The sequence below is a fragment of the Lytechinus pictus genome, unplaced genomic scaffold (assembly GCF_037042905.1).
Source record: "Lytechinus pictus isolate F3 Inbred unplaced genomic scaffold, Lp3.0 scaffold_19, whole genome shotgun sequence".
Lineage (NCBI taxonomy): Eukaryota > Metazoa > Echinodermata > Echinoidea > Temnopleuroida > Toxopneustidae > Lytechinus > Lytechinus pictus.
In genome coordinates this window covers 9,277,691-9,305,025 of record NW_026974140.1, presented here as the reverse complement: position 1 = coordinate 9,305,025, position 27,335 = coordinate 9,277,691, and the positions used below count along the sequence as shown (strand labels likewise).

Sequence of the window (27,335 nt, the reverse complement as noted above, 5' to 3'; positions counted from 1 at the left end):
ACACTTAGTATAAATTTATGAAGTCCAATAACGCTTACAGTGCTAATCACTATAGAATAGATATCACTCTCCCCCCCCCCCCCCCCATTTCCTTCACCAAATCTCTCTCTCTGTCTCCTAATATTTATCTTATATAAAATAAACAGATCACTCCAAAATCTTCAAAGAGAAAACAACCTTACCTCAACAGGGAAGAGGAATGTCTTGCCTATGTGCTGATTATATAGAAGACACCAACCCTCTCGATGACCATTGTCTGGACAGTACTTCTTGATGCTCTCTTGGGACAGCCGCACCCAAATACCATCCTCATTTTGGAGCTGTAAACAAAACATACATGAAATAATTGCAAAATGAAGTAAACGCTAATCCTCTGAACAACTGTTGCCAACTAAATGCCCTGCTATCCATATCTAAGCTATTTACAACCTTTCTGAATATGAGCCAGCCACACTGCTATTAGCGTCTTGGTGTAGTGGTTCTTACTCTAGCCTTGTAATCAGTGAGTCGTGTGTTCAAATCTCACCGCAGCCAAGTGTCCCTTGGCAAGGCGTCAACCCGCACTTTGCCACTCTCCACCCAGGTGTTAAACAGGTACTTGGTATAATGCACAGGCCTACACAGTATGTCTATCAATTGAGTATTGGAATGCTCCCCAGGGAGTGGGGAAAGTGCATAAATTGTATGCTGGCATGCAAAGATCCGATGACCAGGGTAATAATAATTACAATGTAGATTGTTTAGAAACATTAAGTACTTAGCACTATATAAATGTACCTATTATTATCATTAGTATAAATCATAATGTAAACAGACATTATGCGAACAACTGAATCTAAAGACAAACCTCTTCGGTGAAGACGATAACACCGCCAACGTCAACGATCCCTATCTGTTCACTCTGCAGAGAGGGCGCACTCCTAATCCGAAGCCCCCGGCAGTACTTGGCAATGAGCTTCCTCATCTTGTTGACAGGTGGAGAGGTCTTCTTGGGTGTGGAATTGGGCGGAAGAACACCATGGGGAGGGTCGTTAACCTCTACTTGAGGAACATCCTCTGTGATCAAAACAAATTGGGACAAAAAAATTGTCATCATCTTCATGTCAATATCAAAGGGGCAACATGCAATACAAATGTGCATGTTAGTTATTTCTAAACTCCACAGGCCTCTTTGTATAGATTACAAATTGTGATATCATAAAAAAAATAACTTTGCATTTTATCATTTTTTAAACATGTATCATATCTCAGAGGAGCATGATGAAAAGTATCACTCTATTGTAGTTTATTTACTAACATACATACTCGTGATGCAAGTACGTCATTGGCATTCCTCTAATTGAAAGTATTCTTTGCTCAGATGGTTTTAACACATCAAAGTACAAATTCCTAAACTGTCATTCATTCAAAATCAATGAAATAAAATACAAGTTTCAAAAATATACATTTAAGTACAGTCAAACCTTAGCGGCCACCTGTCAATAGTGAAAACCTATCTTTAGTGGCCACCAAAGTTGTCTCCCATTTGAAAGGAATATGTGCCATATAACCTGTCTATGAAGGACAGTGGTCATTATTCTGTTTCCCTGGGTGGCCATCATTGAGAGGTTTGAAGGTTTGACAATATGTATGCTTAGACTACAAGGTCTGAGTATCTATTTATACTGACCTAATGAATGTCCATCTATGGTGACATGGACTGAATAGAGTCCAATTGAACTTGGGGTCCAGTTTGCTGTATAGCTGCCATCATTGTTATCTCTGACAAGCATACTTTCATTGGGTCTGTGAAAATTGAAACACACAATTACTTTGGAATAAAAATAGATTATGATACAGTATATCCTCCTCCCCATTCATCATCATCACCAATGTCATCACCATCAAAATTATCATCATTACCTGCAAAATCATTATAATCATCACAACGCCATCAGCGTCATTACCATCGTTGTCATAATTATCATCATCACCATCATCGCCACAATCAACAGCATCATCAACATCAGTATCATAATTCCTGTCAACATCGTCGTAATCATCATCTTCACCACCATCATAACCGCCATCATCCTCATTTTCATTATCCATACATTGTCATCATCATCATCAAACCCATCATCATCACCACCACCACTATCATCATCATCACCATCATCACCATCATCACCACCACCACCACCACTAATGACACCCTTACCTTGTAACTGGAAGAGAAGCAAACCTCAGCTCCTCAAAGGAGTAATCCTCGTACTCCTTCATCATGGTGATGGAGTTGTACACCGACACCCCCCTCCTCATCACCGGCTCAAAGGCCGTGTCAAAGGTCGGAGGCTTGTGACCCCCAAAGGTCAAGTCTTTGTCCCCAGAGTTGGGCGTCTTCTGGAACTTGGAGGATTGGTAGGGGTGGTCTCGCTTACCGACAGGGACAGCTTCTACTTCCACCTGGACACAAAATGAACAGATCACAGGAAGATACATGAAGTCAAGTCCATTTCTCTCACATTCTTCATCTCATAAAAGTAAGTTTTAACCTTAATCCTATGAATTAAAGCTATGTACTCATAGGTAAAGCAAAGAATGATTTTGTGTCTTCAAACTCAAAGTTTATTATCACAACATCATAACATATCTACATCTGATTCAGTGTCATAAACCTAATACTATGAAATCATGAAATCCAAGCTGAAAATTATCGCACTGGAGATCACCATCACAGATATGTACAGGTGGGACAGTGTATTATTATTGCTTGGAAAAAGACACGACACCTGACTCAAATTCCATGCTGAATTTGTCTATTTCTCAGCAATCACACATTTTTTACTAGGAATCACTTGGCACATATAGTTTTTATTCATACATAAAAAACAATTGGTGGTCATTCTAATAGATTCCGTTAATAAATCTTCACCTGTATATGTCCAAGATTGGTTCAGATAAAATTGTAACACTATAAATCATGCATGATCTAACAATGTGCAATAAATTTCTAGATCTCAGTGAGTTTTCGGGGGGGGGGGGGAGGGAGATCATTCTTACTATTCCTCACCCTCTCCATCCCCATCTGCCCCCCCCCCCCCCAAGTTAAAAAAAATTGGGTTTAGGTTTACCTTCAAACCAGGTACAAATACCAGTCCACCATACTGGTCTCTGCTCAGCACAGTCACTACAGTTGGAACACTGCATCTGATCTCATCTCGCGTGAATATCACATCACACTGACGAGGCTCTACATACGACTCTGGCTGTAACCACCTTAAAAAACAAAAACAAAGAAGAACGAATAACATGACGTAATTTGTTAAAATATTGGCTTACCTTGTTAGTCTACCTATGCAAGTCCAGTAACAGAACCTTTGAGGGAAGCTTATTTATTATAACACTCAGTAATCAACAATAGCAGAAATTATTATGTGTTTTTTTGTTAGTCAACCTCCACTTATCCTGAATGTGCATATGACAAAGCCTCAGAGGAGAACCTGATACTACATTACGATACATTAAAAGGAGTATCTCATTGGCATTGGGCTTGGAACTAGTTTAAGCCAAGTTTGCAACTCCAGATTTTTTTTGTTGCAAAGAAGTCTCTGCGACATCTCCTGAGAGTTACGGACAATCCAAGTAAGTGCAAGAAATTTTAAGATGTTCACTTGTTTTAGATCGTCTCTCTACTTTATGATGTTCAGTTGTTATAGATCGTCACTTAGATGGGTCGAAGATGTTTTCACCAGATGCAGACATTCTTTTGTTTCCTGAGACATCGTCAAAACTCAGAAGACGTTTGAGACTAACAATGATTTGGGAAACGTCTCAAAGACGCTGTAGTGATGTCTCCAAGATTTCTAAGCAAAATGGTTGACACCTGGCTTAAAGACTTCTCTGATAAGTCCCCTCAAAGTTACATCTTGGAGAGAGCACAAACCATTATTTTGTTGTTGTACAACTAACAAGGCAAACGCCGAGCGTTGTCTCGCCTGCATATTGCAGTCATGAAGAGACTGCATGTCAAAACTACATGTATGCTAAATGACTTAGATGGACCTCTGTTACGAGTTTGGCGATCCCACCTCGAAGCTATAGAAAGTTATTGTGTGTACAACACAGCAGTGCCAGTCATGGAAAGTTCATTGACCTTTGACCTTAATCAAATTCAACTCACATTCGAACTTGACCTGCACCTTCAAGAGATGGACCTCTTGTTTGAATTTGGCAATCCTACCTCGAAGGTACAACAAAGCACAGTGCCAGTCATGGAAAGTTCATTGACCTTTGACCTTAATCAAATTCAACTCACATTTGAACTTGACCTGCACCTTCAAAAGATGGACCTCTTGTATGAATTTGGCAATCCTACCTCGAAGATATAGAAAGTTATTGTGTGTACAGCACAGCACAGTGCCAGTCATGGAAAGTTCATTGACCTTTGACCTTATTCAAATTCGGCTCACATTTGAACTTGGCCTGCACCTTCAAGAGATGGACCTCTGTTATGAATTTGGCGATCTCACCTCGAAGCTATAGAAAGTTATTGTGTGTACAACACAGCACAGTGCCAGTCATGGAAAGTTCATTGACCTTTGACCTTATTCAAATTCGACTCATATTCGAACTTGACCTATACCTTCAAGAGATGGACGTCCGTTATGAATTTGGCGATCTCACCTCGAAGCTATAGAAAGTTATTGTGTGTACAACACAGCACAGTGCCAGTCATGGAAAGTTCATTGACCTTTGACCTTTGACCTTATTCAAATTCGACTCATATTCAAACTTGACCTGTGCCTTCAGGAGATGGAACTCTGGTATGAATTTGGTGATCCCACCTCGAAGATATAGAAAGTTATTATGTGTACAACACAGCACAGTGCCAGTCATGGAAAGTTCATAGACCTTTGACCTTATTCAAAATTCGACTCATATTCGAACTTGACCTGTGCCTTCAGGAGATGGACCTCTGGTATGAATTTGGTGATCCCACCTCGAAGATATAGAAAGTTATTATGTGTACAACACAGCACAGTGCCAGTCATGGAAAGTTCATTGACCTTTGACCTTATTCAAATTCGACTCATATTCGAACTTGACCTGTGCCTTCAGGAGATGGACCTCTGGTATGAATTTGGTGATCCCACCTCGAAGATATAGAAAGTTATTATGTGTACAACACAGCACAGTGCCAGTCATGGAAAGTTCATTGACCTTTGACCTTATTCCAATTTGCCTCATATTCGAACTTGACCTGTGCCTTCAGGAGATGGACCTCTGGTATGAATTTGGTGATCCCACCTCGAAGCTATAGAAAGTTATTGGGTGTACAAAGTTATTATGTGTACAACACAGCACAGTGCCAGTCATGGAAAGTTCATTGACCTTTGACCTTTGACCTTATTCCAATTTGACTCATGTTTGAACTTGACCTGTGCCTTCAGGAGATGGACCTCTGGTATGAATTTGGTGGTCCCACCTCGAAGCTATAGAAAGTTATTGGGTGTACAACACAATTGTTAACGACGACGACTACGCCGACGCCGGAAATAGTGATACCTATGTCTCGCTCCGCTACGCAGGCGAGACAAAAATGGAGACATTGAGTCTCAATAGATGAGATACTGTCTTTGGAAATGATGACTAGACTTACCTCGCTAGTCTACCTCCACTAGTCCCGGGTGCGCACATGACAAAGTCTCGGAGGAAAGCCCTCTCATTTGACTGGGTACTCAATGGCAGGTTTCCTTCCAAGGCTTGCTCGATGGTCGGAGGCTGGGCGAGGGCAAACCCACGGCATAGGAGGCTTGCATGACTACTGAATATCTAGATATGGTAACAAAGAGAAATACAGTAAATATCGACAATTTATTTTTATACATGTTTTCATATATTTACAGCATTCAAACTGTACAAATCACTCAGGTCATGAGTAAATGTTACACACGGGAGGTACATCCAAATTTTCTTTCCCTTTCCCAAGCAACCTGGGATTGGCTTTTAAATATGCTCTATTCCTGTTTTCTTGTATTTTCTAAAATAATTGCTTATGTCGGCAAGTAAGAAATAAAAATAATCATAATAATAATTATAAAAATATAATAATAATCATTTCAATAATTATTATAATAACAATATAATAAAATCAATAATAATAATAACAACAACAATAATAATAAAAATAATAATGACAATGATTATGATAATGATATCGATAATGATAATGATTATAATACTAATAATACTACTAATAATAAAATAATGGCATTATATGTACCTCCTCAGCTGCTTCAGTGATGAGTTCCACCTCCTCGTTTCCTGTCTCAACAGACGATGGAGGAAGACTGATATCTTTCTTTATCATAGATGCAGCACACATACCACCAAGGTAAGCAATCTCTTTCTCAAGGTTAACCAATCCCTAGTGGTTCAAGAAATATGATTGGAAAGAATACACGACATTAAGGAACAATTCAATGGATTCACAAAACCCAGGGGTGTGAGTGGTCACAAATATAAAGATCTGAAAAAAGCTGCAGTGTAAAAAATCTGAAATAGAAAGAGCTCCCATACTTCTTGTACAGAGGAAAGCCAAAAATAAGCTGAAATCAAGCTGAAAATCAAAACAAAAAAAATCTGAACTCTCACACCCCTGAAAACGGTGCAACACCTATGGTAGTAGCAGACAGGCCGAAATTCACAATGCCTCATAAAAAAAAGTCGACATCTGTTGCGTGCGCTAATGTACATGCGAGTGATTTAGCCGGCTTGCATAAAATTATGCGGTTTACCAGGGTGGACCCTGGAGGTGGAGAGAAATTTGCTGCAAATTTCTTTGCGAATTTAGACTGTTTTTGGTGAATTCTTCCTCTGCTTTTGCCATATGATCTTCATTTTTAAAGCATCACAGTCACATTACAGTACACAAGCACTCTGCGCTGCCTGCGTCTGTGCGTGATGTCAACCCTGAAGTAAAAAATTGGCCCGCCAGCTGCAACCACCAGATGGCACACCATATTGTGAATCCACCGAATTACACGGTATCTTTATAACAATTGTGTTTTGATGGTTACATAGGTAATAAGTTTAATAATATGTAATTACCCTAATGCCCAAGCAAAAATATGAGTACATGTAATATATGTTTTATAAGATTCCTGTTATTTGAAAAACCAGAGGAGGCGCGATAGCTCAGTCGTTAGAGCGGGGTTTTGGGTTTCCGGTGATCCGGGTTTAATTCCCATTTGGCGCGCTAGTGCCCTTTGGTAAGGCATTTATCCTAATTACCAGGTCCCTCGGAGAGGATTTTAAGCCGTCGGTCCTTGGTTGCTTGCTTACAAGCATTCATGCTTTCTTATCAATTTAGGTTAAAAAAATCACCACCACCACCATTTATCTTTCTTGTAACTCCCAAATATGTTGTTTTTAAACTTATGATTCACTTGCAATTGAACTTCAGTTTCATGCAATACCCAAAATGTCCATATGTTTTGGTACGCAATTTCATTACTTGTTGTTGTTAATATGTTTTTGATTTAATAGATGTATTTCAGGTTGGGGAATGCCCCTTTTTTTTAGGATTCCAATGAATGTTGTTACCTCATCACAAGCTGGAATCCATTCATAGCCTATAATGGTGCACTTGAACCCATACATATTGGCTTTCTCATCCTTCACGTAGTCTGATGCCGTACCAAGCACAAACGATACTTCATTGCCTGCACGGGTAAAGGAAAACAAGTTTTGAGAAGAATAAATCCCAAACTGCATAGAATATTAGCATTTATAAGTAATCAAAAATATCAAACATATGTTTCCTGGAGAAATTATTTCTGGAGTAGACATACATGCACATGTATGAGCACAACACCATGGGAGTGTCATATGAAGAAAATAATGAATTCTCAGAGAAAAATGTTATAAGCTACTAACATCCTTGCATCTAATTGGCTAAGAATGGGAGTATCCAGTGATAACGGCATAAAATGCCAAAAATTAGGTGCAAATCTTGCGCATCGAACTACTTTCTCAATTTGTAACCAATTCTCTTGAAATGTGGACCACACATTGGTCTTGGGGTAAAGACCAATAATTTTTTCACCGCTCCATGAAAAACTCCCCCAACTGTAATATTATTGAATCAATTGATCCACATTTATTAATAAGAATATTTTGTTTGACCCAGAATCCATTTTCTAAAGATATACATCTTTTGTAAGTTTGCCATTATGGTAACAGTTACAGGTTAATTAACAGGGCTTAGTTGCCAATCATGATAATAGATTCCAAGGTAGTTACCATAATGGCAAAGTCAAAATACATGTAGTTGCAAATCTTTATGAAACAGGCCCCAGGTCGATCAGAAAGGTTGCCCTCAACCTAGGTTAAGTGTTGGGTGCTTGACAGAAATAATTCCTTCCCTGCACTGAGCACTGATAGCAGCTTACCTGGTAGCACAACAGCCGATGAAGGCCAGTTGGTTTTACCGTGGCACTTCTTGATGACTGGCCACGACCTCGCGGCCGACGGCCCCTTGTCAACCTGGCTAACCGTCACCGTAGAGGGCGCTGTTGCCGACGAGGAAGAAACCGGAGATGGAGACATGGATGCGCTGGCTTGGGGCGCGTTGGTCAGGTGCTGATGGGTGGTTGGAATGTAGAGTTGGAGACTGTCCTCTGGCTGAGCGGTGCCACACTGAGGATCAAACTGCAGTAACATCCATTGCACTGAATCCGGGAAACACACCTTCAACAGGCAAAGAAACAACAAAAATAATCATTAAGGTGAAGGGCATGTTTTAATACTCTTCTCTTATGGAGCATGATATATTTGTTTTATTGGAAAAAGTTTGGGTTACAAACTTCTGCAGAATAAAATTAACCACAAAAGTTCAGTTTACATTTTCATGGTGGTTCGCATTTTAAGATTTGCTTTCCTCAGGATATGCAACTGCAAACATTGTCCGATAAAATTTGTAAACATGTACTCCCTGAAAGCTATTTTACTGGCGCTAACATGACATGATTGAGGAACACTCCTGCTGTGCAACTTTTCAAAAAAAATTCAGTGCAACGATCTGTGGCCGAGATCGGAAGCTGGAGCATATGGCCCACGCTTAACATTCTCTGACACCTTCAAAGTAGCTCAGTTCTTTAGGGTAACAGTGTATAGTTTGTTTCTAATTAATCATTTGGGCAATTAAATGGAACATACATCCAACCCCCAACATGTGGGACCTTCCTGGGAGAGCATTTCATTAACATTTTGGCCCGTATTCTGAAGTTGGGTTTAACTTAGACCATGGTCTAACTCTCTGCTAAAATTATGGGGAGCCAAAAATTAAAAAAAATCTGTTTATATCGTATATTTCTTATGTTTACTATTTTGTTTCCTTTTGCTTTCATAATGAGGAAAAATGCTTCAAAATACTTCAGTTATCATTCACAGACAATTATGAACAATTTGGGTGTCATATGAGTTAGTAAATTGGATGTGTCCTGTTAGGGATTTGTGCCCCGATTGGCTCTCCATAGCTAAACCACAATTTTAAACCAGGGTTGAATTTAAACCCGAGTTCACAATACGGGCCTTTGTGTCCAACAAGTTGTCAGATCTGACAAATTGCCTTGATTTTGGTTGGCTGAGAAGCACTGTTCCTATTTTAACTGTCGCATAAAACGTCCAAGAATTTGTTTCTATTTTCTAGTCGATACGAAAGGATATAATGCTCTCACATGATCAAGGCTTGAACAGCTCATGAAGAGAAGTAAGAATGGGGTGAAAAATGACAATTTTATCACGGAATTACCCATGAGATTCTCACCTTATAATTTGCGACAGTGGCAGGCTTATAGGGATGGTCGCTCTCCACCACAGCGTAATGCATGGAGGTGGTGATGGTGTGAACGTCAGCTGCTGATTGGCCATTGCAACTATCTGTACTTTGATTGACAGGTGGAGTGGGCGGGGCAAACTGTTGATTGATGGAAGCCACTGGAGGGAGGAGGTCCTTCAAGAGATCTAAGACCTGGACAGCACTCTGAAAGAAAACAATGACAATAAGATGACATTATGGAATGTATTCTGAGCAATGCAGGAATGTTATTATGTACATGCTAAGCCTGAAATCTAAAACAAGGCAAAAACCAGATTTTCTTTACACCTTACCTGTAAACAGGACCAATAAAAGCTAGAACTAGAGGAAGATTAGAGAACTAGTTTAGACCTTACCTGAGGATCAGCAGATTAAACAGGACCAATATAAAAGGCATAGACTAGAGGTACATGTACAGAAGAAAACTACTTTAGAACTTACCTTAGGATTAGCCAATGTCACAGGACCAATATAAGCTAGGACTAGAGTTGGAATAAAGAACTAGTTTAGACTTTACCTTAGGATCAGCCGATGTAACATGGCCAATATAGGCTAGGACTAGAGGTAGAGTAGAGAACTAGTTTAGACCTTACCTTAGGATCAGCTGATGAAACAGGACCAATATAGGCTAGGACTAGAGGTAGAGTAGAGAACTATTTTAGACCTTACCTTAGGATCAGCTGATGTAACAGGACCAATATAGGCTAGGACTAGAGGTAGAGTAGAGAACTAGTTTAGACCTTACCTTAGGATCAGCTGATGTAACAGGACCAATATAGGCTAGGACTAGAGGTAGAGTAGAGAACTAGTTTAGACCTTACCTTAGGATCAGCCGATGTAACAGGACCAATATAGGCTAGGACTAGAGGTAGAGTAGAGAACTAGTTTAGACCTTACCTTAGGATCAGCTGATGTAACAGGACCAATATAGGCTAGGACTAGAGGTAGAGTAGAGAACTAGTTTAGACCTTACCTTAGGATCAGCCGATGTAACAGGACCAATATAGGCTAGGACTAGAGGTAGAGTAGAGAACTAGTTTAGACCTTACCTTAGGATCAGCTGATGTAACAGGACCAATATAGGCTAGGACTAGAGGTAGAGTAGAGAACTATTTTAGACCTTACCTTAGGATCAGCTGATGAAACAGGACCAATATAGGCTAGGACTAGAGGTAGAGTAGAGAACTATTTTAGACCTTACCTTAGGATCAGCTGATGTAACAGGACCAATATAAGCTAGGACTAGAGGTAGAAGCTGCGAGAATAGATGAGATGATGTAAAAATTGCAGGAATCTCCAAATCTGAAAGAAACATTCAACAAGAAAATCATTCATAGAAATGATTGAGATATACATGTAAATAAAAATGTGTTTCAATGTTTTTGTGAACCATGAAACTCTGGGTCATATCTGATACACAATACATTGTATAATGCTCTTGAAAGTGAATGTACCTTACAGTGTTAAGATGATGAAGCCAATATGAACCGCAGAATGATAACCATGAATATGAGTTGCACAGTATTAGTAAGAGTTTTTAAGGATTTTGAAACTTTGCCATATAAAATTGCAGGAGCATTGTTGATTAACTTCATGACATTTTTAATAACTATATTTAATTTTGACATTCTTTGTATATCAGAAACTTAGCTGCATAACCTTATTAGTGGTGATACTGTGATAGGTCTCATTAACGTGGAGGGGGCGTTTGCATTTATATACACAAAAATTTTCAAATGCTTTATCATGGCATAATCCCATATGTAATAGACAAATAACCAATCATTGTAAAGCTTGCTTAGAGTCTGTTCTTTATACTGGTATAAACTAGATGAATCCTCAAGGACACATGAGTGAGTAAAAACCATTAAAAAGTAGAAAGATGCCCCAAAAATCATATGGCAGAGAGTATTTTAGCTTCGAAAATAAAATCACATCGTTACAAAAGTTCAATATCTGCTCTTTTATATGATATCTCAAAGAAAATAATCCAGAGTAGATTTGTTTACCTTGGCAACCATCAGTTTTCTTGAGTAGTTCACTAGCTGCCTTGACGATGGTTGTCATGATGGAGAGTACATTGACCCTTGCTTGCTGTTCAATAACCTGTGATTTAGGCTCAACCCTCTGGGTTTCACTCTCTGCCGCAGTACTATACAATGAAAAAAAAAATGAATATCATGATAAAAAAATTACATAATAATACTGTACATATGATTTATATATGATTTATATAGCATTATATTTTCATTAAGTATTACACACTGTCTGTTAACACTATTCTCTTTATCTTCTTTCTTCTATTTTATTTTGTAAGCATCCAATAGAAAGGGTCAAATAGTCAAAAAATTATTCAGTTCCCATTTTTTGTTTTACCCAGCAGTCCGGAGGATACACTTTCTTTATTCTTACAATATTGTATTTTTTGATAATGTATCAATTTCTTGAATGAAATAATAACTACTATCATGATGGAATAATGATGATAATGATACATATTATACATATACATAGTAGTGCCAAGTCCAAACAGGAGCCATGCATGAGATTTATGTGACTCTGCATGAAATCACCAGAAATGTTGTATAATGTATATGGGGATAGGCTGTGATCCAGACTGGGGGGATGAGCAAGAGTCTAAAAGGCGGGATCCTCACGCCTAAAGCATGAAACTATTATTCACACAACGCTCGTTCCATCCTAATTAGATTTCTGAAAAATAAATCCTCACTCAGTCAACTCACTCTGAGATCATACAAGAAAAAGTACAGGTAGTTATGTTTCCACTCATAACTAAATGTTCATAAAGTAGTATATTCAGTAATCAGGAGACTATTTTCAATCATTATGACAAAGCCACCATTGCCATATTTTTTCTTGAGCTGCCCGCATTTTTTTTTTTCATTTTGAGATACAAGGTTTTAACAATCCAGTGACAAAAATTTTAACTTTGACTTATTTATCTCAAAATTATTTCCTTCTCTCTTGGGAAGGTTTGTGAAAGTGATAACATAATACTTACTTGTAGTAGAGAATCTGAGGTATCTGCCCCCTTGTTTGACTTGTTCCGTTGCTACTCAATCTACATAAACTAAACGAGAAAGTCACTCCGTCGGGACACTTCACATGGGTCATCCCACCGTCTCCATTCACCGTCCTGTTACCATGGTTACGTAGCCTGACCGCGTACTTGACCCCTTCCTTGACCGGGACTGGACGGTCAAACTTGATCTCTGCAATGTCCTTGGCGAGGTCAAGATGACCGTAGGACCCTTTGACGAGCTCGAGCGAGTTCCATCGTTGGCTGTGACCATCTGGCCCCACCTCGCTCTGTAGAATGGAAGAATTCAAAGTTGTTCAATGCAATTTTATTCAAAAGAGATAATCTTTGCTTCTTCTGATGAGTGAAGATATTGATTCAGAAAAAAGTGTGTTTTCAATCCTACTTTGAATTGGTCAAGTTGGTTGGAGAAAATTCCTTAGTGCTTGGACACCTTTCTGGAAAGCCCTATCTCCATATGATTTAGATTTGACGGAGACTTTCTTGAACCAGGGGAGCGTTTCATGTGAGGACTTTTGTATGTTGATGTTGTATCGACAAGTCCTTTCGTGACACTCTCCCCAGAACAGAGATTATTCTTGGATACATGAATTTGGATAAGTTCTTGACGGTTGAATATTTCAAGGAATTGCCATAGTCTGGGGGCTGTAACAAAGCTTAGCAATTAGTAATGACCAGTAGACCACCTTTGTAATTATTACTTTTCAATCATTCTCCAGTTAAATTTAAACATCAATCAGTTTATGCTTTTTCATTATTCTTTTATGGAAATTTTGAAATATCACTAAACACTGAGGTTAGATTATTTTTTGTAATTTATATGTTTGTAAGTTTGATATTTGTATGCAGTACTATATGTGAGGGTGATATGCTTCCAAGCAACAGCTATTTATTATGCTCTTATCACCCCTGACCAGCAAGTAGCACTGCTCCATTCTGTAATAAATGACGACGATGATATTTTTTATGTAATGGGGCCCTGAACTTACCCCATCCAGCAGTTCTAGTTCATAGTTGTAGTATCCTACACCTCCGTAGACGCAGAAGCCAGCTACCATGATACCAGGCTTGTCAACACTGAAGCAAACCGCATCAGGGGTGCCGTTACCGGTACTCCAACCCCGGTTCTGACTCACCCGCGTGAATCGTGATGGGGTGGTCAATAGAGGGCGTCCCGAGGTCTGATTGTCGCTCTGTTCAAAAGAAAACATTTCTAATTGTCAATAAATGCATGCTTGATGATAGGAGAAAGAGAGGAAAATGAAAAGAGGAAGAGGAGATGGAGTAGGGTGGAGAAGAAAAGATGGAGGAAGAGGAAAAGGATATGGAAGAGGAAAAGAAGGATGAGGAAGAAGAAAAGCAGGATCAGAAAGAGCAGTTTGATAAGGAGGTGAAGGAGAATGAGGATGAGAACAAGAACAAAGAGAACATAAGAAAGAAGAAGAGGAGGAAGGAGAAAGAATAGGACAAATCCAAGGACAAAGGCCTTCTTAGGAACCATTATTTATTATTATTACCATAGATCTAAAGACAAATGTACTGGTATGAATTTGCAGGGATGAAGAGAAATAGGGAAAATGGCTCTCAAGAAGAAAACATGTAATTTTTTATCTAATAGTGATACGTACCTCGCTGATACATGCCATTGCTGATAGTTCACTCACGATACATGTTAGTAGTCTGCTGGCATTCTTCACAAGGGAGCAGGGAGAACACTGCTGCTTCTACAAAGAAATATACATCACAGATTAAAAAGTCATCTTGACAAAAACTTGTTAAGAAATGCGGTAAACTACATGTAACAAACAAAAAAGGGAATTAATTTCCACCTCTGTATTAATGTTCAATCTAATCATCATTTTATATAGCGCCTTTTCCCTTTCAGTTACAAATTGCTGCACACACACTACTGTATATGTTTGGGCCACTAAATATGGGTTCTATTCCTCTTCACATGCTCATTTTGTCTCTAGGGGGGCGGGGAAGTGTGGTTCCATCAATTTGACAAATTTCAATGCCTGTAAAAGAAAAATTATGGGATTTCTGGACAATTTCATCAATCATAAAGAAATGAATCACTAAACGATTTCCAAATTCCCTAAACTGTTGAACCTTCTGTTGTCTAGAAGAAAAAAAATCATCCTCGTAACTTCTATTCACCAGGAATAACATCTCACTCTATATACTTCTATGTTAAAAGGCCAGTTCCATAGAGAAATTAACCCTTCATGTGCATCCAACCCAATTTTTATTCACCTCATTATCTACTCAAATCATGATGATTTGAGTGTATTACAAACTGTCATTAGAACTAGAAATCAAAATCAAATAAATTCAGAGAGGTCCCAAATATAGGGCATTGGATGTCCATACTCTATGGAATTGCCAATTAATTATTTATATTTCCTTAGGTTTGTCGGTGACCCTCTTTGTCTCATAACTTGAACATTATCCGGTGATAAAACTTTTACTGTGTCAGCTCAAAGTACTGGAATGATTCGCCTCTAATAATAAGACAGTCTCCATCTATAGAAATCTTCAAGAAGGCATTAAGAACCCATCTCTTTCTTAGTTTGTAGTTTTAGCATTGTATAATTCCTTTTAATTATTTCAGTGTAAGCGCTTTGGGCCTAACGGGAAAAGCGCTTTATAAGTAATACGTAATAATAATAATAATATTGCGCAATGTATGATAGTAAAGACTACTGTACCTTATCTAAGGCTTCTCTGACTGGAGTTGTTAGGAGGATGAGAAGCTTGTCAAGGATTTCTTGGAAACTGGTGTTGAGTGCTATCACACCTTCATCCTGCATAAGAAAAGAAAGGTTAGATGGTCTTTGACCATGCTACTGATAACATAGATGATGCATAAAGGTCGCAACGTGGTTAGTCCTGAAAAGGACTGTTGGATGGTGGAGAGATAAAGATGGAAATCGAAAGGTGAGAGACACTTCTTGCTCTCATATTTCTCTTCTCGCCTTTCATTTTCCATCTCGCCCCCAACAATGCTCAAAAGAGGCCTGTAAAAAAAAGGAGCCCTCCAAATTCCCAATTTCACTGCGATGTTCATCCAGTGTTGCAGGTTTTAATGTATCATTATGTTACACATACATGTATCTTTATTAATGAAAACTTTTCATTTTTCTGGATCAAATTGGGTGATGAAAGGGGGTAATTCACATTAACCTCCCTATGCAAACCTCTACCATCCCTTCCTCTTCTTGTCATATGGATATCCCAGTTTAAAGGGCAGTTTGGCAAAGGGATGGGCAGGTGCTTCTACCCCTCCCCCAGCAGAAATTAGACATAGGGATGAAATTCACCTGTACCCGCTCTTCCATATGAACTGCAAGCTCTGGGAACTGCGCCCTTGCTTCAGCCTGGGCAGCACTGGGTGAATCTTCCATAGAGAGTTGCTTAGCAAAGGGAACAGGGTGGCTGACTGCTTCTATCCCTTCCCAACTTACCCCTACCCTAACCCAATGAGAACTCACCTGAACCCTATCTTCCATATGAACTACAAGTTCTGGAAACTGTGCTCTTGCTTTGGCTCTGGCAGCAATGGGTAAATCCTCCAATAGAGCTGTTTAGCGAAGGGAACAGGATGGGTGACTGATTCTACCCCTTCCCACCTTACCACTACCCCAACCCCAATTAGAACTCACCTGAACCCTATCTTCCATATGAACTTCAAGCTCCAGGAACTGTGCCCTTGGTTTGGCTTGGGCAGCAATAGGTAAATTCTCCATGGAGAGCTATTTAGCAAAGGAAACAGGATGGGTGACTCCTACGCCTTCCAACCTTACCTATACCCCAACCACAATTAGAACTCACCTGTACCCTATCTTCCATTTGAACTTCAAGCTCCGGGAACTGAGCCCTCGCTTCAGCCTGAGCAGCACTGGGTGAATCTTCCATGGAAAGCTGTTTAGCAAAGGAAACAGGATGGGTGACTCCTACGCCTTCCAACCTTACCTATACCCCAACCCCAATTAGAACTCACCTGTACCCTATCTTCCACATGAACTACAAGCTCCGGCAACTGCGCCCTTGCTTCAGCTTTGGCAGCAATGGGTAAATCCTCCAATAGAGCTGTTTAGCGAAGGGAACAGGATGGGTGACTGATTCTACCCCTTCCCACCTTACCCCAACCCCAACCCCAATGAGAACTCACCTGTACCCTATATTCTATATGAACTACAAGCTCCGGGAACTGCGCCCTTGCTTCGGCTTGGGCAGCACTGGGTCAATCTTCCAGGAGAGTTGCTTAGCGAAGGGAACAGGATGGGGAACTGCTTCACACCTTCCCACCTTACCCCTATCCCAAACCCCAATTAGAACTCACCTGTACTCTATCTTCCATATGAACTACAAGCTCTGGAAACTGAGCCCTTGCTTCAGCTTGTGCAGCACTGGGTGAATCCTCCATGGAGAGCTGTTTGGCGAAGGGAACGGGAAGGCGTGCTGCTCCATTATGGTCCTGGGGATTCTGGTCTGGGTGTTCCCTCAGGATGGGCAAGACTTTGGTCAGTTTGACCGTCGAGTCACACAGGGCTTCTAGCACCGCGGCCAGAAGGTGTCCGTTGGCAACTGGGGCTAGACACTGGAAAAAGAAGATTGGATATGAGGAAAGTCAGACACCATTTCTTCTAAAATAATCAGAAGCAAGGAAATTTGTCGAATCCGCCCTATCGGACAGCAGATGTTTATGAAATCCTCTCAGGCTTAATGCAATAGAATAGAATATGATGAAGATCAGGTTTAAATTGGGTTTAGAGATGAGGCTCGTTTAATAAAAGACTTGCAACTTTTGCAATTTGCAATTATTTTACTATCTGAATTCTTGTTACAGCATATTATACCTGTAATCTTAATCTGGGGCCCGTTTCATAAAGAGTTACAACTGTTGTAACTTTGCCATTATGGCAACTACCATGGTTACCTTGATTTTGATTGGCTGCTGAGCCCTGATGCCGTGGTAGTTACCATAATGGCAAAGTTACAACAGTTGTAACTCTTTATGAAACGGGCCCCAGATTAAGATTACAGGTATAATATGCTGTAACAAGAATTCAGATAGTAAAATAATTCTAAAAAGTAAAGGGTACAATTCCATAACCAGAGATCGAATTAATGTTACAAGCGAATGGTCTACGAGCTGAAGCAAGTATTATTTATCAATTTATTTTTTTGCAGGAGTCTCTGCATTTTATTCATTAATCAAAAATAAATTACAATGTTCACATAATACCAAACATATTAATGTGACAATTGAAGAGATACATTGTAAATAACACAGAAAAGACCGATAATTAAATTATACATGTACATAAGCATGTGGTATAGAGAGTTCGGTAAAATACAGGGGCCAGCTATTATAAGCACTCAATTACTCAAGGGATTAAAGCACTCAATTACTTAAAGGGATTGAGTATTCAATTACTTAAGGGATTAAAATATCCTCATAGTGTAGTATGTTTGAATTGGATGGTTTCTCAATGTGAATAAATTGCTCAACAACACACACACCCCAAAAATTTGACACAGGCTGACAAGCAATATTGGCTTAAGGCTGGGGCCTGTTGCACAAAGAGTCAAGTTAAAACGCAACTCAATAAATCAAGTGCAATTCCCTCATATGCAAAATTTCATTGGTCGGAAATCACATTGCGATTATTTTTGGAGTTGTAATTGATTGAAACTCTTTCTGCAGTGAGCCTCCTGTCGGTCAATATTGATTTTTTTTTTTTCAAATTAGACTTTATGGTAATACTCACATTTTTGCTGGAGTTGAGGAGATCACAAAGAAAGACCCACTTGAGTTGTGGTGTAGGGTAGAAGGCATGGAAACAATGCACAAAGGTGCGATGGCACTCATCGACCACGCCCCTCATGATCCTCCTGAGGCAGTGTGAAACGGTATCAGATGAAGGGGTCAGCAACGACCTGCCAGCATCTCCTGCAGCTCTCTGTAGCTCCATCTCTGTCAGCTCACCGAGAATCCGCTTCAGAAGGTCACAGGTCATGGAGATGCATTCTGGGAGCTGTGATGATCCGCTATTCGGACGTTTCCCAGTCCCTGTTGAGATGTTACGAATGTAATTTACCCTTTCTTGTACTTCTCTTACTTCTCTTTACTTTTATGTTTTGCTCTCTTCTAAGCGCCTTGAGCATTTAATCAAAATTGAAAAGACGCTATATAAATCATATGTATTATTATTAAAATAGCAATATGCAAGATATGTTGCACTTAAGACAATTTTCTATGTGATACATGCTATAATCCCAGCTTTAGCACTTCATCCAAGTGGAGGATGGTTAATGCTTCTATCAGCCTATTGCTCCACCCCTGTGTCCCTCTCTTATATTTAAAGCTATCTTTTCTCATTCAGGCTTCCTTTCTTTAGGCCTTTTTAGGTGTGCCTCACAAGCCCTGTATTTTAGAACACATTTTTGTATTTTTCCCCCTGTAATAATAAGTCTACATGATTCTTGTTTTATCTTAATGCATTATGGAACATGTATATACTGTAAAGAGCTGATGTAGATTAGTATGTTATCTTTGAACTATTTATACTGTATGTGTGCTGTTTTTCAAGAGCCTTAATTTAGTCGACTTGTGAAATGAAACGAAATGGAATGGTATGGTACGGTATGGAATGGAATGAAATGAATCCTGATTCAAACATACCTGGATTAGGGTATATTTCACACACATGACTTCTTAGTAATCTAAGACAGGCAGAAGCAATGTAAACTAGTCTGTCTAACTCATTGCACGCGTTTAAGAGTTCCTGGTCCTTCTTCGTCGAGACCTCATCCACATTCTTCTTGAACGTTGTCCAGCTCCATTGGAGCAGTTTCAAGAGAGATTCAAACACCTCCTACAAAAGAAATACAAATAATGAAATGAGAAATAGTGATTACTTCTCATTATCACAAGCATCTTCTTCCTACTCATTGTCACAATCTATATTATCAATTGTAGAAATTAGCTCTATGACCAATCACTAAGCTTTATGTAACAGGACACAGGTTGACTTACCGGTGTTACCGAGCTACTGAACGATGATGAGAGAATGTGAACAGGCTCCCCATGAGATGATTTACCTCGGAAATTATAAGCATCGGGTTGCGGCATCCTAAACAAAACAAACGCCATAAAGAAAGTAAGTGACAAATTTACAGCATTCATAAAACTGCCATGACAATAGAAAATCTGCACCAATTAGCAATGATGAATTCACGATTTCCAGCCACAAACACAGATGAGCTGATGAAACATCCAAAATCGGATGTGAAACGTTCTCTCCACTTTCATTTAGTTAAGGGTCTGATTTCACAAACATTTCAGAATGACTTTAAACATTGTGCTCAGATTCCAAGTTAAATATTCAGTACAAAGTTAATTTAACATCTTATGCAATTTAGCACAATAAAATATTGTGCTTTTTGTCTGATAGTTTATACAAAATACATGAAAAGAAGGAGCACAAAAGGTACAGTACTCATACATGTAGTTCACTTCTATCTTCCATTTAATGGTAAAGGTAACATTTAAATGAAAAAAATCACTGATAGTCTTCAAAGTCAAAATCAATATATACTTTCATTCAAGCTGACAAATCCATACCTGTTTTTTATACATACATTTTAACAGGAAAAGTGCAGCACAGAAGAAAAATGCTTGAATTGCCAATTTGAGGATTAATTATTGATCAGTTAAGGCTTAATTTAATTGACATCAGGGGAGTGTTTCATGAAGCATCTTGTCAGTAATTTCCTGACTAATATGTTCTGAGCCAATCAGATGCAAGTATTTCAGTAGCTTATAACAGTAATCAGTGAAAATCACTGGACATTTGTTTCATGAAATACTCCCCTGATGAAGGTAGCATACCTATAGAGTATCTGTGGAATCTGTCCTGCATTGATGTCAGTTCCATTGTTGGATTTCTTGGAACTCATGAACTGAAACGACACTCTACATGAAGAAAATCATATGAAATACTTTGTTCATTCTAGTTGAATTTTACAACAAAAAGCAGTAACATTTGCAATTTTGGCATTCTAGAAATATTAAAAGCAAACTTGAAATGGTTGGAAGGATGAAAGAGGAGAATCGTGCACAGGCAAAGGCATACATGACTTATGGGAGGATAGCACCAGTTAAAGGGGAAGTGCATAATTCTTTTTCTTTTTCTTTTTCATTTTTCATTTTCTATTTCATTTCAATTATCATTCATGTGTATATTTATTTTACTTAAGGCGCCATGAGCACCGAAAGGTGGAATTGTGCGCTACATAAGTAGACACAATTATTATTACTATTATTACTGTGACTCTTTCATATTCAATGACTCCACGTTAAGTGACTTGGAAAGCAATATCATATGTGACCCATCATCTAAATAACCATCAAAAAGTCGCCAGACATGGTTCTTTGTAAAAAGCAACAATAGTAATTTGGTCTTCAAAATTTTTAGAAATTCAGTTTATTTTGAAAGAGTAATTACTCTTCATACAGATGATACTTTCAAAATTTGCATTTATCAACAGTTTAAATATAATAAAAACAAGATAAGTATTTTCTTTGACAACATTTTATTCAGACTAATTTGAAGTTTCACTGATATTGCATAGCATGCACACCTCGTGTGAACCCTAACTCAGCGAACCCTCACTTCAAATCTTGTTCTTTTGATTCTTTGAAAATGATTTTTTTTTTCTACATATTCAATTGAGTACTTATGTGGTTTATTGTTGATCAATTTAGAAAAATTATATACCATCTGCTTTTTGGAGCATGATGAAATCTCCCCATTTTTTTTTGGGGGGGGTGACTTTTGGGGTAGCAGGTCATATATCAATCTCCTATATCTAACATTGTAGCACATACGCGATGTATACTTACTGATCCTCTGTTGTCACAGTACCCTGGCCACTAGATCCACAATCACTGCTTGGTCCATTAACTCTAGCCCACGCTACGTACCAGTTACCGGCTGTCAACGGTACAGGCTCCTCAAATAGTATAGGAAACTTCTCTCTGCATTAAAGACAATTATAACAGAAGGAGACAGATAAAGGTTTGCCTTTGAGGACTCAATTAGAGGAACATTTAGGGGACCTACATTTGACAGGGGCGTATAAAGAATATAATAATACCAAAATTTCAAAGAATACATACAGTATTTGACTTCTTTCAAAGACACTGCATATTTTGTGCATTAATTCTTTCTAAAATCTAATAATAATTTTAAATGGAAATGGTATCATTTACAGCATATTTCTTTATTTTTGTAACTTGGATGATACCATGACTGTACTCGTATCAAAGAATTCCTGAAACACTAAGAAATATTACATTGTTTATATATCACATCACATGACAATACAACTCTTTATTCAAATATATTCATCAAAGATATCAAAAAGAAATAGATAAGTTTGACAATTGATGATGGCATGATGATGTCAGAGAGATGTCATAATGATGTAACAATCATACCTTGCTCCACAATCAAAGGTGATGTCATCACTCTCTGCCAACCACTCTCCATCCAGCTCATAATCTCCACCTTTTGTTCCAAGATCATACACCTGTAAATAAAGAAATGAAGAGTAATCTCATATTCTTATTGGCACACATTGCAAAAATATACTTCAAATAGGTAGAATCTGTATAGTATGTAGACAGAATTTATGTCTCCACCATTGCTGTCTTCTAATATTTTCAAATATTGACCTGTTTCCATTGACCTTGTGCCCCAGAAATCTTGAACCCTCTGAAAGGTTTTTCATTTTGGTAAAGAAAGAGATATTTTCAAGTATGTAATGAATATTATGACCTTTGACCTCTGACCTTGATCTTGACCTCATGATCCTCAAGTCTAGTCAGATCATCATCCTTCCAATATGAATACATGTACTTGAAACAGGATAAAATATTATCCCACATAAGAATCAACCATTATCCTCAGAACAAGCTATTTCAATGTATATAATGACCTCTGTGACTCTTAACTGAATGACCCCCCCCCCCCCCCCATTCAATCAGGTGGGTGTTTCATGAAAGTACCAACTAAATTGTCAGTGCTAACAATTTTTAATGAAATCCTTGGTTTTGATTGGCTGAAAGGCACTGGCCTCTGACTGTTAATATGGTAACTGTCAGAGAAAAACAACTTGCCAGTGCTGACGACTTTCATGAAATGGTCCCCAGATCACCGACACTCCCATGTACACATAGATGAGTCAAGTTTGAAGTTACACCCTCAAACAGTTCTAAAACCAAGAAGGTCAAAGGTCACATCAGTCACAGAGGTCACAGCCTGACTCACCTTGATCTTAGCACTATACTCTCCTCTCCCACCAAACAGACCAAATCCACCCAGTAGGATGTCTGCATCAGGACAGAATCGTACAGCTTCAACGGAATGACCTGAGTAACCCCATCCTCCTCCATAACCTGAGTACAAAAAATAAAGAAAGATAGTACGATCAAACAACAAATAAACAAATAATAATAATGATCATACATAACATTAATTATAAGGCGCTTACTGCAGGAGTTTCTAGGTGCACTGTGCTCTGTTTAAGGTTTATACTTGGAAGGGAAAAAAATGACACAACCAATACAATTACTCCTTATAATCAAAACAAGTGAGCACCTCCAATTGACCGACCCACAACTGTAAATCATCTATTAAACTGGTAGGTTTTGAGTAGGGTCTTGGACTGACTAACAGATTTGGTATCATGAATGTAAGAGGGTAGCTTATTAGAGAAGGGGCAGTTGAAGAAAAAGCGTGGTCACCATATATTGTAGAGGTCAACACCTACTAAGCTTGTTGTACACAAGCAAAAGTGAGGGTGAATGAGCACCATTCATACCGTTACACACATAACGTCTAAAATGTACCGTTGCATGGCTTAGGAGGTAACGTCACAATACGATTCAATTTAATGCACTGGCATCACACTCATGCTTATTCACTACTTGTATAATGCTAAATCTTTAAAAAATTATTTAACATAGTTTCATGTCCTTTCGTCGTAATGCGTACAAACCACCATTTATTACCATATTAGTTTGTGTGTGTCAACTACCCACAGATGCTAATAAAAATCAAAGAGTCAAGAGTAACTTTGCAACAGTGCAAATAAAAATTTCTCTACAAAATCTAAATAAGGCCAAACGAAGAAGAGGGGAACAAAACCTAATTTGCTGCATCAGAGTAATGTCTGGGTAGAACGAATTCAGCCAGCAAGAGTTCGCTGCTGAATCAGAGAGACCCATTCTTGATCTAGGAAGTTATCCATTGAGTGACACACCATCACTACAGAGGGGAATACCCATGATAAGGGGAATCCCCTCCTAATGAACGATGTAATCACCATGGATGTCCATCAGAATCACATGAATAGAAGTCTATGGAAGACTGGTGAAACCGATGACATAACTTCCCATGGATTATAATAAACAATTGAGGAGTACCAGGAGCATATTTTAGAATCATTGCATTTAAATAAGACTGGGTGAATGATAAATATTTACATCAGTATAAAACTAAAGTAAGTAATGTCAAAAACCTCTTCTACAATAAAATAGAAATAAATCTTAATAAATTTTGTGTCTTACTATAAATAATCTCCCTATATAATATTCATGTAAGGTGAATAAAATATCAATCAACATCAAAAGACATGCTATCAAAGACACATATGCAACAACATGGTCAGCAGATTAAATTAATGTCTTCTTCGAAACAATACATATACACTTGACAACCGTGCAAATCAGACTGGAAAATTGCTGATTGTTCTAACATAATTTGGTCTACTACCAATTCCTATTTGGTTGGCCTCCCCTAAATGGTCTAATCCCATGTTGTTTGTATCCAGTTCATCTAGTAACATTATGTCCCCATTGCCACTTATTCTAATTACATGTACCTTTTATCTTGTTCCCAATAAGGCAACACCCATTTCATCTGATATCCACAGGGTCTAACACTAATTAGTCAATATTTTTTAATGAAGATCAAGTGGATTTAGACCAACTGGTCATTAGACTGAATAAGAATTAGTCTTAGTAAGAGGAGACCAAGTGCAGTGTTGGCCAAACGACAATTACACAAAACTGGTAGTAGATCAAATGGTGTTGGCTCATCTGGCACCAGACTGTTTCATAAAGCTGTTCGTAAAGTTACGCACAACTTTACGCTCGACTTGAACATGATCTTAGGTCCTTACTCAATTACATAGGGATATATCACTTGGCATGAGAAAGGGTTACCAGTCGTGCGTAAAGTCATTCGTATCTTACTAACAGCTTTATAAAACACCCACCTTGTCAAAAGTCAGAGCCATGCTTTTCCTGCAGGAATCCTGAAAGCAGTTTTCATTACATATCATCACAGTAAGTTTAAACAAAACAGAGGGGACTGCAGAACAGCTGCAAAAAAAAAAGACGCATAGAAATTCTTATAGCGGGATTCCTACTAAAAATAATTTGGACAAGTTGTCTTAAACTATCTGAGAAGTTAACCATCTGCTTGAAGACCAAGTGAATATGAACCACCAGACTGACCTTCAAACCGGTTGACCACACTGAAGTCTTCTTTGGTATAGACCTTGGCAACGGTCTGGACCTGAGTCTCCGACTCCGAGATGCTGAGCCCCAACTCCCGGCTGGCCACCAAGGAATCCAGGCAGGCCAGGACGTTGAGTGCGATCTGGGAGCCGTCGATGGGGATGTGAGGGGTGCAGGGAAGGGCCAACTGAGGGGTGAGGATGGAAGCGGCCGGGGGTAGATCCTGGAGGGTGGTGCCGGCGGAAGCAGGAAAGGAAGAACCAGTCTTGAGGATGTTAAAGCACTGGATCTGATGAAGCAGTGGATTGTAGCTGTCGGGGAAAATGAATGGAGTTATTTTGTAACAATCCAAATGCATATCTTATACAAGTGCCTTATATGAGTTGATAACTAGATGGGTTTCTCAAAAAAGATGAGTTGCATTTGAACGCAAACTACTTAAAATTTGAGTTTAATCAAAGGACTCTTGGTTATGGGACATGGGACTGATGTGGAACTGAACATAAGTTTCTTCCAAAGCACCATTTGTCTGATTTCTTTCAAACTTTCACAATACTTTTTTTATCATTTTGGACATTATATTATAACAAAGATTGGATTACCTTTTGAGTGGAAAAGGCATTTTTCTAATGCCAATTATGAGTGAGCTTTTCAATTACAGTCAAACTTACTTAATAGCAATCACTTGTAAAGAAGGATCACCTGTCTGTAAAGAAAACAAGCTTGGTTTGCCTTCATTATTTTTCACTGTTGAAATATGCATTGGACTAACCTATCCAATATGACCACCTCTTTTTGCCTCCCAAGGATCGTCTTTACATACAGGCATCACTACAATTTCAACATTCAATTTCTATTTTTGGCCCAGGTTAAGGTATGTACAGTACATGTACCATCCCTATAGAAATCTATAAAAAGGATCTAGAAACACACTAAATGCTTTGAAGCTAGTCTGGTAGGCACCATGAATATTCACTTTTTTCTTGAAAAGTATCCCCCATTAAAACATGAATTATAATTACATGTTGTGAAAGACCTCTCCCATTACAAAAAATGTATTAAAATCATACGTTCAAAATAACACTATTTGTCTCCCTTGTCTTTATATACAGGTTTACCGTAATTTCATTATCAAGATATATTTCCCAGCCTTAGTTAGGACACGTACCTCCATAGAACTCTGTAGAAGGGATCTAGACACACACTACATCCTTTGAAGCTAGTCTGGTCAGCACCCATAAAGCTGGTACAGCTGCCGTCTTTACGATTCAGCATCAAGCATTTCACTGAAGATACCGTCTCATCATTTGGGAGGATACCTGAATGGAAGAACGAGAGGGAATAAATTCCTGAAAAGTGCACATTTATGAAATATGTATAGGTGTTGTGGTTCAACAGATAGGTCTCCCGGCTTTGAACCATGAAGTCTAGGGTTCGGGGTTCAAATCCCACCACAGCACTCACATCCTCTGGAAAGACATTTACCTACAATTTCAACTCTCAACCCTGGTGTAGTAAATGGGTACCCAGTAGAAAGGTTTCCCTAAATGCTTGAGAGTCCGATCAGGGTAGCCGTACTAAAGCCAGGGTAATAGTATGCAGAGCTTTAAACAATGTAGAGCTAGAAATTTGTTGCATATTTTTATAACCATCATCATTTACCTCACCTGAATTGAGAGTGACAAATAATGATAATAGTCGGTTCTTGTATAGCGCATAACACATTATGAATAACGTCTCTATGCACTTCCAAAGGACTTGGATGTTATTACCCTGGCTGAAGCTCAAGCAGCTTTTACGCGCTCGGCATTTCA

At 38.7% G+C, this 27,335-nt stretch overlaps 1 protein-coding gene across 1 annotated transcript in view; it reads right to left on the bottom strand.

The window, feature by feature from the left end:
• Positions 1-27,335, bottom strand: part of LOC129260933 (E3 ubiquitin-protein ligase MYCBP2-like) — an 82,880-nt gene that overhangs the window by 33,634 nt on the left and 21,911 nt on the right. The window contains exons 19-44 of the mRNA XM_064114632.1: positions 26,690-26,840; positions 25,519-25,832; positions 23,267-23,394; positions 22,435-22,526; positions 21,838-21,972; positions 20,824-20,907; positions 19,969-20,065; positions 19,615-19,807; positions 18,701-19,002; positions 17,269-17,526; positions 15,635-15,730; positions 14,552-14,647; positions 13,913-14,116; positions 12,885-13,192; positions 11,872-12,014; positions 11,064-11,164; positions 9,812-10,027; positions 8,436-8,733; positions 7,588-7,706; positions 6,266-6,409; positions 5,642-5,814; positions 3,114-3,258; positions 2,201-2,445; positions 1,670-1,785; positions 848-1,056; positions 183-320 (exon numbers count right to left, since the gene is read on the bottom strand). Of these exons, the coding sequence (XP_063970702.1) occupies positions 183-320; positions 848-1,056; positions 1,670-1,785; positions 2,201-2,445; positions 3,114-3,258; positions 5,642-5,814; positions 6,266-6,409; positions 7,588-7,706; positions 8,436-8,733; positions 9,812-10,027; positions 11,064-11,164; positions 11,872-12,014; positions 12,885-13,192; positions 13,913-14,116; positions 14,552-14,647; positions 15,635-15,730; positions 17,269-17,526; positions 18,701-19,002; positions 19,615-19,807; positions 19,969-20,065; positions 20,824-20,907; positions 21,838-21,972; positions 22,435-22,526; positions 23,267-23,394; positions 25,519-25,832; positions 26,690-26,840 (4,505 nt within the window). The remainder of the gene's footprint in view (positions 1-182; positions 321-847; positions 1,057-1,669; positions 1,786-2,200; positions 2,446-3,113; positions 3,259-5,641; positions 5,815-6,265; positions 6,410-7,587; positions 7,707-8,435; positions 8,734-9,811; positions 10,028-11,063; positions 11,165-11,871; positions 12,015-12,884; positions 13,193-13,912; positions 14,117-14,551; positions 14,648-15,634; positions 15,731-17,268; positions 17,527-18,700; positions 19,003-19,614; positions 19,808-19,968; positions 20,066-20,823; positions 20,908-21,837; positions 21,973-22,434; positions 22,527-23,266; positions 23,395-25,518; positions 25,833-26,689; positions 26,841-27,335) is intronic.